This window comes from Microchirus variegatus (genome assembly GCF_963457635.1).
Source record: "Microchirus variegatus genome assembly, chromosome: 14".
NCBI lineage: Eukaryota > Metazoa > Chordata > Actinopteri > Pleuronectiformes > Soleidae > Microchirus > Microchirus variegatus.
Window position 1 is genome coordinate 17,758,642 of NC_139815.1, and position 13,184 is coordinate 17,771,825.

The window sequence follows — 13,184 nt, forward strand, 5'->3', positions numbered from 1 at the left end:
AGCCTCATGGTGGCGCTATGGGAACAGTGGGATGTTTGGGTCTGGCTGAAATCCAACTGGGCACTTATCTGAGAGGCTCAGTTTGTCGTTATAGGCAGAATCTCTACACAGACTGGCCTGTCTGTATAAGAGTAAGATCATTTTTATTCCCCAGTTGTTCAAAGCAGTCATTTCAAAACAGGGGAAGCTTTTACTTCCTCATTCAGTCAGTTTGTTTCTTATTTTTTGTTTGTCAGATTTTTTTTGTTAAGTAAAAGCACAAATGTTGCAATACATTAATATCCTATACAAGCAAGTCTACCCACACTGTTCTTTAGCCGTGTCTCACTTATCTTCGGTAAAACTCAGCTCATTGTTTTCCTACTTTTTCCTTCCTTCTCATTTGGATTTGTTTTCGATTAAAGTTCAACTCAGCAATTTTTCTCTGAAACACTTTTATTTTCTCATACTATCACAACTTTATTCCCGGATTATAATGACTTTATCCTCAGAATATTACAACATTTTAAGTTTACTCTCATATGAATTGTTTCATATATATAAATTACAGACTCGAGCTTTAATCAACATAAATGTATCATTTAATTTAATTTAATTTAATTTAATTTAATTTAATTTAATTTAATTTAATTTAATTTAATTTAATAAAACAGTTAATCAATAATAATAATAATAATAACAATAATAATAATAATAAAACTGGAGCTGCCCAATATTGTGAATAAAAAAAATGTTGTGCCTCCATACAATGACCTCCGTACAATGACTCTGAGGCTTTAACTGGACACAGTGAGAAAGAGAATGAGAAAAATTAAGTCAAGAGCAAAATAAATTATTCATCAGGTGCAGTCGGATCTGAAGTCAACATAAAAACCAAGAAAACTTTGAGGTTGTCTTTTGCATAAGACGATTTACACGGCAGCTTTGATGGACTGAAATATATCTCGTATTAATGACGCTGGCAATCTCGCAGAATAATTTACAACAGAAAAGTCTCCTTTATCACACAGATCATGCAGGTACATTTAGAAAGCAATGAGGTGTTGCACAGCGACAAACCAAGTGAAATTGATGTTGCCAATTAGCAACAATAAACCCGCCAGCCTTCATGAAATCTCAGCTTCAAAATGAGCTGAAAAAGGGGGAAAAGGAAATATATATATATCCTCCAACAATGATAAAGCAATGATCCGCTAACTGTCAGAGTGTTTCCCCTGAACATCCAGACCATGAATTACATTTTATACTGTACATCACTTTACCCTGTGGTTTGGCCCTGGGGCGGATATGGCATACATTCTCGTCAAAGCCAATATTTATCAAAGGTGACAGCGATTATTCTCTTTTTTAGGACGCTTGCCGTTGTGAAACACAATCTAATGTGGCTCTTTGCAATGCATCCTGCTACAGGAGCGGGGGGAGATTTGTCACCAGTTCAGACACGCCCTACTGGAGCAGAGCTGCTAAGGATCATGCTAGAATGACAGATAGACTTTGCAACATCTCGCCCTCAAGGCTTCTTCCACCCGAACACTATCGATGTACATCTCCAGGCATTTTTTTTTTTCTGTTGACACTCTCTGCTGGTGCTGCAAATTGACTTATTAATTTTTCAACACATGCTCTGATGGTAATTACATTTCCTCCCCTGTGCAGCCTATTGTCTCTGGAAATGTCATAAAATAGCTTAAACTGCTGCTCTGATTAGGGAGTAATCTGATTGACAGCGAAATTGCCAGCCGTCAAGTAACGTTCTCTGCATTCAAAGATTCTTTTTTTTTTCCTTTCTTAACTGTAATTAGCCACAACGCAGATTGTACAGACCCATTGTTCTGCTTCTTTGTGGAACAATAGCTGCTCTACTGCAGTGTGGATCCATAAGTTAGCACGTTATTACCGTTATTACGAACAGGACCCTAACTAGTTCCTGGGCTAAGAGCACTGGTGAAGCAAGGGAGTTCTAATTATAACAAATTACTCCTCTGGGTATAACTTTTGCGTAATGCAGGTTCAGATCTAAATCACGATGGGGTTCAGTCCAGAGGGAATAGGTGCCTCATGAAGTGGATGCCTCTGCTTTCACCGCTCGCCATGATCTTCTACAGTCTGTATGAAACATGGCATTAAAAATGTGCCGCCAGCGTAATTATCACTGGATAACATTGAACAACTGGCCTTGTACTCAGTGTTCTCATTGATCAAAGCCATGTACTTATCAAAGCTCGTCTGTATGAGCGCCATAATGACACATGTTGTGACCAGCCCTCCAAGATCCAGTATGGAGGGCTGTAATGACTTGCATTGTATTGACTGAGACTGTGCTGCTGACAGGCTTCCTGAGCGGAAAATGGACCGGTCCTTGTCCATCAACGAGAGAAATTTTATTTGCTTCGCTCCTTTTTCTGTCTTTAGGCTGCACAGCTATAACCGCCCTCGCGTCCTCCTCCTCCTCCTCCTCTTCCTCCTCTTCCTCCCTCCTCTCTATCTTTGCTTTCTTTCAGCACACACTCCCACACCAACATGTTCACAGTCACACACATGCCTTAGTTCAGCTGAATGACTTTATTGTCACTATTGTCTGGCAGGAACAATATCACCAAAGCAATTTATGAAAATGACAGCGTTGGAATACTAATAAATGGATTATTCATGTCCTCACTGGATAAGTATTTAGTTTGAAAACACGAACATTAGTTGTAGTAGTGAAGTAATGACAAATGTAATGACCAGAGATTTGACTGATGGTTATGTTTGTCATTAGTTTTTCCCCTGACAATTGATTTAAATCAATCAATCACAGTCTATTACAGTCTGCAGGTGATAAAAGACAATCAGATATATAAAAACCACTTAGTAAATCATTAAACTTTTGTTATGGAAGATCCAAACAGCCACACAGGAAGACAGCAAGATATTTAAATATTCAGACTCTGTCCAGCGGATTAGAGCGCTGACCCCTGGGTGTTTTAATGAAGACGACTGGAAGAAAATGTGTACGGAATGAAAAAGAACCCGGAGACATTATATTCTCACTTTGACCGCAGCAACGTTGGTGTACGAACAGGAAAGTCCACCATCTCGATCCAAAATTATAATATATTTACACTTACTGAATTGAGTGGCACTTAACTTTATACAGACATGAATGGTCTATAATGTATTTATTCCTAATCACTTAAGTGATTCCCCCCCTCAACTTTCCTCTCCTGCCACCAGCAGGTCACTTCACTTAACAGCTACCAAATGGGTTAGAGCCAAAAATGTAATTTGAACTGAAACAATCTCAACTTTTTATAATAGTAATTGATCTCAAGATCAATACACCTTCATTCCGGCATTTTCATATAACAAGGCTCCCGTCAGCCTCGGCTGTATTCTGTGTTTAATATTAATAAGCATATGCTGGCAAATGAACAAGTTAATCAAGAAGGTAAACATTACCCCCTCTAGACGTGTGTATATAAGCACGCATCATTTGCATGCTGCTGTGCATTGAGTGTAGTCACACAGAAGTGCTTGCATGGAGTGTGTGCTGTGCTGTATTTTCGAAATTATTTTTTGTTTTGTTTTTTTTATTAAATTGAACATATTAAAACCATGTTATGAAGAGAAAAATGTGGGCCCAGAGTGCGAGTGTGGGACAAACAGTAAAAGCTGCCATATGGCCTGCTGTTTATTGATCTTATGGTTGGAACTTGGATGTGATCGGATACAAGAGCAACGGCCAAACAGTGCCAGATGATGAGGGAGCTAATTCCCCACAGCAAACCTTTTTCCGGGAACATCCAACAGGTGTGAATATCCCAGTCTGTGAGTTGATCCCAACCCTTGTCATATTTTACTCAGGAGACTGTTTAGTAGCACACTGAATAAGCCTGCAGGTGGGGACAGCTGCAAGGTCATCTGAATGATGACATAACCACACACATATAACCCTATTATCAAATTAAACATGCATGCAGAAGATCTAGGCTTCAGTGAGATCCAGCTAAAGTGTGTGTTATGTGTGTGTGTGTGTGTGGAGGTGGGTGCACAGCTGAGCTGATATGTAGGACAGACACGGATCAAATGATTGCCAGTTAACACTGTCTGCCAGACTGTTAGACAAATCAGTGAATGAATTGTTTATGAAATGGATCTGATGTTTTTTATAGTGATGAATTGCATCTCAGCTTGGCGGTTCTCTGGATTCCGATGTTTGTTGTTGTCGTGCGCTGTGTGTCAGGAAATGGAGGCTCTGTGTCTATTCATGCAGAGGAGATTCCTCCGACGAGTATAGCAAGAGGAGTCCTTATCTGTTTGTTTTCCTCTCCATCCCATATTTTGCTGCACCATGTATTGCACAGTCAAAACGGCTCAATGCCACTCCCAGGCATGAAGCCTAACTCCTAAAATGTCATCTCTCCCAGAACAAATCAAAGCAGCTATGTTTAGCAGTCTGCTGCTGCCTTTTTATGAGGTTTGTCAAAAGAATCAGCGTAGGTTTTCATCAGCCCAAGGCCTGCGTAACTTTCCTGAAACAAAAAAAAAAAGGTCTTTAAGTTTATGCTTAACAGAAAAAAAACTGACAAACTAAAGGTTTTACAGAGGGAGAAGAAAGAACGGCAACTGATTTCTGCATTCCCTGCTTGCCTTTGTTAATATTTCTGTCATTTTAATTGATTCTTTCCTTCCTCATTGCAGTTCCTCCAGTCATCATGAGACTGGCTGAGCCCGAGCAACGCCTCCATACCTGCATTGAGTTCACGGTTCGGGGCTACCCCCACCCCAAGCTACGCTGGTTCTACAAGCAAAAGGAGATTGTCGAGAGTGACTACATCCATACTGAGATGGACTTCTACCAGGACTATCTGGAGGGCTGTCTCATCTTTCAGAACCCAACACACATCAACAACGGCAACTACACTCTGGAGGCCAGCAACTCCCTGGGGAAAGTCACCAAGTCGGTGTATGGTCACTTCCTCATGGAGCCGGGCATCAGTGATGAACGTGAGTGAACTCATTCTTCTTCCTTTTTATTCCTCATTATACGACGAGTTGAGATACTTTATGTACCCGTTATCACATGTTAACTGACCTGTTTTTATGACCAAAATGTAGCATGGGTTGACCATTTTGGTTTAGACCAAAGCTTCACCCATTATTTTCAAAAATGTTCACCACCTGTTATATAACACAGGTTCTGTTCCAAGTGAAATAACAATTGGAGGATTTTAGCTAGTATAAAAATAATGTAGCTTTACAGGCTGCAGGTTGTGAAGCTGATCCCCGCTGCTTGGATAGCAGCCAGGGTTCATTGACAGTTCAGTTCTCCAGCAGTTTAGCGCAAGTTCACAGGGAGTGGGAATAAAATCACAAAGACTCGCAAATTTCGCCCCCATGGTCAATGTTCCAAGTTGAATACATTGTGTAAATATGGTGACATAGTGTGACTTTTTAACCATCGTCTCTTTTACAGACACAGAGCTGGGCGAATGGTTCTAGTTTCAACTTTAAAGCTACTTTTTATCATTATTTTTTATTTTTTGTAACTGCTTGTCTGGAGTTTGCTCACTTAAACAGACATGTCACTTATTAGTGTACGGTTATAGGCTCAAATGGGGCTCTACAAGGTTTGTACCTGTTAGTTTGTACCTGCCAATGAATTTGTTAGTGGTAAAATTACTTTCAAGTTCAGTTGAGTGGAAGTTTGAGTTTGAGCAGTGACTTATGTGCAAAGTTGCTCTGGAATCTGGACAAAGATGTTATGCAATTTCAGTAAAAGACTTAACATTTCTTATGCAGAGTTATCTTACATGTTTTCCATGATCATTATTCATACACTCACTCACACACTCTTTTTTTTGTTTGGTAGATCCAATTTGGGAGTTCTTTATTAAGCTATAAGAAATAAAACTGTGCCCGATTCGATGACAGCTTTCACGTGCTATGCTCCTTAACATCCAGCGATCAGGGCACCCATTCTGATTCTTATGATGTCAGCCACACAGTGGGCACAATGTAGGCGCACAGCTTCTCTACCCGCTAACTAACCACCTTCTCTAACTAGTTGTCTGGTAACTGGTTATGTGTGAATGTTTGTAAAGCAGTAAGTTGGTGTTATACCGTGGGAAAAAAATGCTTTTGCTTGTTGTCACACTGTATCATAAATCTCTGGGTGTGATTCGTAGCTTGGCCTGAGGGTGTTGTGGCAGCTTCACACTTGACGGCTTATAAAAAAGTGGGCTGGTCTGATCTCTGGCCTTCTTCAGAGTCTTCTCTCATCTCCATATTAGGCCATTTTTCCTCATCAGCCATTGATTAAAAAGCTGTGGTCAGGCCAGGGATTGAGACGGATGGACACGGTGTATAGAGCTGCTACAGGCAGCTGTGGCAATGTGTGGCCACACACACACACACTCTCACACACACAAACACACAGGGTCGCACAGTTTATGGGAGCGAGGCAGGTGAGAGAGAGGTGTTCAGGTGATGAGAGTGTGAAACATTACAGCCGTGGTGTGTGAGGGAGTCCAGCATTCAAAGGCAGACAGGCGCCTTGATTGATGCTAATGCTGCTGAGAAGAGAGGAGGGCAGAGGGAGGAGAGGAAAGAGGGATGACGGCTTGGGAGGAGGGACAGAGATGGTAGTTAGAGCACACACACACACACTCGCACAGTGCAATGCACTTAAGCGTTGTGTGTGTATCACAGCCAGTGGCAGCCAGTCTACCATGTGCTCATTAATTTGCCCACAATTAGTCTCTGATGTCCTGGCTGGAGGCCTCAGAGTGGAGTTTTCCCCTCGCACCAGCTCATTTTGTTTCATGGCTCTGCCTGTGTCCTCTTCTCCTTCCACTCCTCAATCCTCCACCCTTTGCCAAATCCCCTTGTTTGCAGAGGTGTGACATGCATTTTAACATTAATAAATGAGTCAGAATGGATTCTTAGACGTTAACATGACTACTGGTGACTGATCGACTTCTTTATGAAAATTGGGGTTAGATTTTCGAGATAACGATGTCAAGTTTGATTTAGTTCAACGCGGTTTTTCCGCTGATTTAATTTTATCTAATTTAGTATTTGCTGCTTGAGGCGGTACAAGCTCCTTTTCTCATTCTCTGCCCGTATAATTGTGTTTCGCTCTGCAACAACAGCTTGTTTTTATTTTTTGTGTGTTTATGTGTGCAAGCATGAGCATGCATTTGTGCGACTGAGGGAAAATTTACCACAACTTATTTCCTTTTACATATATTTGAATAAGTGACTGAATAAAACACTGGATGGGAAATTTCAGCCCTTGGTATAGGATCCTTGTGACAGATGTCAGACTTGAGCGTGCATTCAAGGTTGTGCCAACTTTTATAAGCCTCATAAAATGCATTGTTCATCAACAGTGTTTCAAGCTGTTATAGCACAGCTGTTAAAGCCAATCCACACCTTTAAGAGAATAATAGCAACACAACCTATCTCTAATATAATAAAACTGCTTGTCTCTGTGACGATATTTAAATTATGCTTTCTATCTCATACACTAGACTAGAGAGCACAGCATCCCATCTCATTCTTAGCGGTTAAGCTGTGCATTCACTTGTGTCAGTGTTGTACTTACTTCATGTGATAATGGGTGCATATAAGCAGATTCATTAAGACGTGTACAAATGCTCAGCCTAGTGTATCCGCTGTGTAGGTCAGTATCTTTCAAAACATGTGCATAACTATTTACTGCAAATAAACAGTAGCCATAAAAATAGTACCAAACATTGTCGGTTCATTCCGTATTTACTGAGGCTGCAGGTGGAAGCATGCACCACAGTCATTAAAGGTTTTACTCTTATCCACAGCGTCTGATGAATGTTTTGTGCTTTCCTTTCGCAGCCCCTACAACACCATCAGACTCAGGCCGACCAGATGAAGACACATTCGGGGTGAGTTTTCTCCTTAATGATGCTGATGAAACAGACGCTAAAGATTGTTACCCCTGGACTCAGCAGAGAGCTGCTGCATGTTTCAGCACAAACCAATTCAGCTTTTCATTTGTCAAAGGGCCCTCGTAGGGTTGTGTGCTGTGTGTTGACATATGCAGCGCCGAGGCACAAGGACTACAACACACCACGCAATATTAAAGTAATTTTTCACGGTTGTATGTTTGGACACTAATGATGATGATGATGGTAACACATTCCTGCAGTGATTGATGCTGATTGAAAATGTTGTGTAACACAGACATGCTGTACGGGTTTTAAAGCCAGTGCTGGTGAGTTAAACACAAACGTAAACATTCAAGTGTGGTGAATGGGCTTTGTTTATATTTCAGGACAAGTTCAGGTGTAGGGTAATTGGTAAGATTTTGAACATGTTATAAAGAGAAAAAAAATGCATATAAATGCATGTTAATAGTAATAACTGTTCAGTTTTGTGTAAGTCAGGACATTGAGACAGTGAACCAGCATGGACTCTGTTACTGAGGAAGCTAAATTGACCTTAGCCATCATTAATTCGATGATTTACCCCATGTGCTACTCTGAGCTATCAGAGTGACAGCCATGAAAAAGGCCTGTGTCCGCAGTCATTGCGATGATGTCCGTTTCGGTTGTCTTGTACGTACCTGCTCAAAGTCATACCTTAATGGGACACCTAAATGGAACTGAGCCATGGTTAGTGTTATTAATTATAGCTGTGCATACAGTAACACTCATTATACAGAAAATTGAAACACTTACATCATTTTAATGTGCTGTGAAAAAGAAATATATAAAGGTCCACTCTGTAACAATTGTAATGGCAAAAAATTGAGGATTTCTACATGACATGATTTAAAACCTATTTTTTTAAACACTTAGTGACTTTTTTTTAATCACTCCAATTTGGTAAAGTGGTTACTAACACGTTTTCCTGTGGGGTAACAAAGTCCCTCTAAAGGGACAAAGACTTTAATTTCACACAGCCCTGCCCCTTTTACTTGTACTCATGAGTTTACACTGTATATGTGACATTCAATTGGTTGAACTGTAACACTGAAGTCTCAGCGAACACATCACATTTTTAAAAGCTTGGAGCCTGCAGAATTTTTAAAAGTGTGAGGCGCTATAGTTTCTCCTCATGAATATAATAAACACAATCCCAAGGCAGCCATAGTTTCCAAGCCCATGCATCTGTCTGCACCGGTGATGCTGTTTACAATAATGGTGGCAGATTTATACACCACTAAGAAATGTCAGTATGTTTGAAACAACTCATTGAGATTTCAGACAGAAGTAAACAAAGGCAGAGTTATATTTTCTAGCTGACTCTCCTAACCCTGACCATAGCCAGTCAAGCTAACAAAGGCTCCGTAAATGACTGTTTGACAATTTGCTGCAAGACGGAGCCCAAAGCTGCAGAACATCAGCTTTCTCACCATTTGTTTCTCCACATAAACACAGAGTAGAGTTTATTCTAGAGTAGAGTAGTGTAGTATATAGTTGAGATGAGTAATATCACCTAGGGCAAATTTGTTTTGCATAATTAACACATATCATACAGCCTACAGTGCATACTACAAATACACTGCATGATTCCATCAGACCTACAGTGTCATCATGAATTGTAATAGGCACAGTTATAATGTATTCAAAAATAAAGTTGGCTCAATAACCAAATTAAATAACCAAACTATTAATTATATATATAAACAGCTGCACTCTCAGCAATTTCTACCTCTTGGTGTTTCCTTTGGGGACAATAAACCTCTACCTTCACAAAGTCTTCTGAAATTCAAAATTGAATGTGTGCCGCAGGCCCAAAACAATTACATTACAATTTAGAAAACATAGTGATGGCACTACTACACAGCAGATTTTTTTTAACTATTATTATTAATTCAATATAATCTTGCAAACTAAAAGTAGCTGGCTAATGAAATGCTCTTTAGCTTCAGAAGAAGCCAGTCAAACATCACTAACTGCTGTAGAAATAAACACACAGAAAACCACATTGAGGGCCCGCGGTTGGTGTTAGTAGTTAGCGCTCTCGCCGTTGCAGCAAGAAGACCCCCATGTTCGAGCCCCGGCCTTTCTGCAAAGAGTTTGCATGTTCTCCCCGTGTGTGCATGTTTTTTTGGGGGGTTCTCTGGCTACCTCCCACAGTCAAAAACATGCAATATTATTAGGTAAATTGGTCACTCTAAATTGACCGTGTGAGTGAATGGTTGTTTGTCTCTATGGCCCTGCGATGGACTGGCAAACTGTCCAGGGTGTACCCTGCCATATCGCCCTACGTCAGCTGAGATAGCCACAGCGCCCCCGTGGAGGATAAAGTGGTAGATAATGGATGGATGGAAAACAACATTGAACTTCTATTCTATGCCTGAAATCCAAAGATTGACACACGTGTGCCTACTATATCATATTTTAGCGCATACTCACCACTCACTTTACCATGCATGTGACTGTCCATTTGCTTTTAAAAAGTGAATTTGATACTCACTATCAGTGTCTGGTTTGTCCATTTGGGCTGGTATAGAAACATGACGGCTCCATAACAACCTGCCCGCCAACTGAAACGTAACTATGGGTCGTTTTGGCCGACACCTGAAAACGACCCGTAGGGATGTTTTAGCCCACTGGTGAGGTTAGGGTTTGGGCTTAAAAAAAAAAGAAATGGCCAGAGAATGACATACAAAAAATATCATGTTGCATGTGTAAAAGTCGAACACATCAATCGCACTAACGTGCAATGCTTTAAACCACTAAGCAAACTGTCAGTGGAAATCTCATCGAAGCTACTTCATGATGACACACCCAAGGTACCAGATTGCTGTTTATACTACCACCAGGGGTACCTATTTTAAAAATGTACTCATGGGTAGTAATTCCTACATGTGATCCATAGTTATGTTTCAGTGGAGGACAGTCTCCACCATAAATCAAGACACTTCCCTAAAGCTTATTCTTAAGACCTTTGCCCGTCGACTGTGATACAAATTGGCACGATATTGTGAACAGTTTGAGAATTTATTTTGGATGCACCCTTTTTATTCGCACCAAGGTCAACATGACTAAGTGAATAAGAGAGGAGAGCTTGCTGGGCTGAGGACTGATTTTTGTCAGCCAGTTTGAAGATTTGAAAAAGCAACAGTTTCTAAACACTTGGTGAATTTCCATCCATCCAACCATCTTCTACCGCTTTATCCTCCACATGAGGGTCGTTGGGGTTGCTGTGCCAATCTCAGTTGACAAAGGGTGATAGGCGGGGTCACACTCTGGACAGATCACCAGTCAATCACAGGGCCACAGGGAGACAAACAACCATCCACTCTCAGACTCACACCTATACAGTCAATTTAGAGTGTCCAATTTGCCTAATCCCCAAATCTGCCCCAAATCCCTTGTTGCATTCTAATTGGTTAGGTGTACTCATTGGAGGCAAAAGCCATGTGGTTCAGCAAAACACGTTTATGTATGGCTAATATATTTTACACACTGGACCTTTAACTTTCCATCAAGTGTCCCAGTAAGCCATGACAGTAAACATCCATCCACAGTACTGTGATGTGGAATGAGGACACCTAAATATAACACTGTGTTTCTTGCTGAGATGTCAACATCTGCAGAAAGTGCACTGGCCTCTCGAGCTGCTTTGATTTCAACAGGTTTAGTAAAAAAGTCAATAAACTTTTGTTTGGCACTTTGGATTTTATTAATAAATAGTTACATTTTTGATAAATGTGACATTGAACACGAGAGTATTCGTCTGGGGGATGGTGAAAGGCAACTGAAAAAAAAACATCTGTCAATAATATTGACAGTATTTATACCTGTATTTGCTGAGGGAGGATGATAGATGAGGCTTTTGAGATGCAACACCTTTTCCTGAGTCACATCATCAGTAAACGCTGCATTAATATTGTATTTGGCTTTAACTAAGTATAGCATTTGTGTCGTCATATGCTTGACAGCTGCCTGAGTCTGACATAGCATTTTGTTTCCCCCCCCCCCCCCCAGGTTTCCATCGCTGTTGGTTTGGCAGGATTCGCTTGTGTCCTCCTTCTCGTCCTCTTTGTTCTCATCAACAAATATGGCCGGCGCTCCAAGTTCGGAATGAAAGGTAGGACTACGCAAAACATATGGCATCGTATGGCAACGAGGCAGACAGACACAGCTTTGTGTTTTACCTTTCTGACAGTTGCGTCATTGTGTAGACATCCATCCCACTAATCTTTTCCAAACCTTTGTTCATACATGCGGCAGCTGTAATAGCTTCTTTCTCTGTGTATCAAGTCACTACTGCACCTGAGTCATATTCTCAAGAGACTTTTCCTCATTTTTCCCTTATGCTGCACATGGTTGAGTCCTGCCAAAGGGCATGCATTTGCAATTACCCATACACTTGCAGTTACAAAGACAGTTAAATCAATACTTGAGGATAGAGTGCATGCAAATGAGGCATATGCACTGTACATACACCCCATACATTCACTGTGTCTGCTTTGAGGAAGCAATGGAAAGGGGATCTTGAATTAATTAGTGGACTCTGCACTGTCGATCATGCTTAGGAATTCACTATGGATTAATATGTTTTTTTGTGCATGCTTCTCTCTCTGACTTTGGGGATGTGGAAGAGGCAAACACGTTGAAGTGCTGATCTAGTCAGAAACAGCCAAGCAAAGAGTGAGCAGCTTCAGTCCCGGGGTTCAGGTTCGAGTGTTTGTGTCAGTCGGTGGACCGAGTCGTGGCTTCTGCTTGTGTTTGCTTGCGTTTGGTTGATGAGTTTCTGTGCCACTCGCAAAACATACAGTTCAAGCTCTGCTTGTTTTTGTCAGAAAACAAACACAGAAAAAAAGAGACATTTGTTGATATAAAAGGTCAGGCTTAATTGTTACCCTCAGTCTGGTGGAGGTGCAGTCTTTTGCTTTACTGAAACATTGGTGATACTGGATAACTATGAGGCTATCATAAGTTCTAAAAGTGACATAATGCATAGTGACATAGAGACCATTGACTCCTCAGGACAATGTTTACTGGTGTTATAAATCAAGTTATCAGTAAGCTCATTTTCACATGGAATTTTATTAATTAATTTAACTTAACCTAACTTGTTTTTTAAACCAATGGAGTCGCCCCCTGGTGGCTGCTCAATATATTCTTTCTTCTGAATTGTCCTCATCCGTCCACTTTGTATGTCTATGAACTTAACTCATGGGGGAACCATGGCAGTTCTCAAAG

General features: G+C 40.7%; 1 protein-coding gene across 1 annotated transcript in view; it reads left to right on the top strand.

The window, feature by feature from the left end:
• Positions 1 to 13,184, top strand: part of ntrk3b (neurotrophic tyrosine kinase, receptor, type 3b) — a gene marked incomplete at both ends in the record, with an annotated part of 157,600 nt that overhangs the window by 80,155 nt on the left and 64,261 nt on the right. Inside the window, 3 exons of the mRNA XM_083901218.1 lie at positions 4,684 to 4,989; positions 7,858 to 7,907; positions 11,964 to 12,066. Of these exons, the coding sequence (XP_083757344.1) occupies positions 4,684 to 4,989; positions 7,858 to 7,907; positions 11,964 to 12,066 (459 nt within the window). The remainder of the gene's footprint in view (positions 1 to 4,683; positions 4,990 to 7,857; positions 7,908 to 11,963; positions 12,067 to 13,184) is intronic.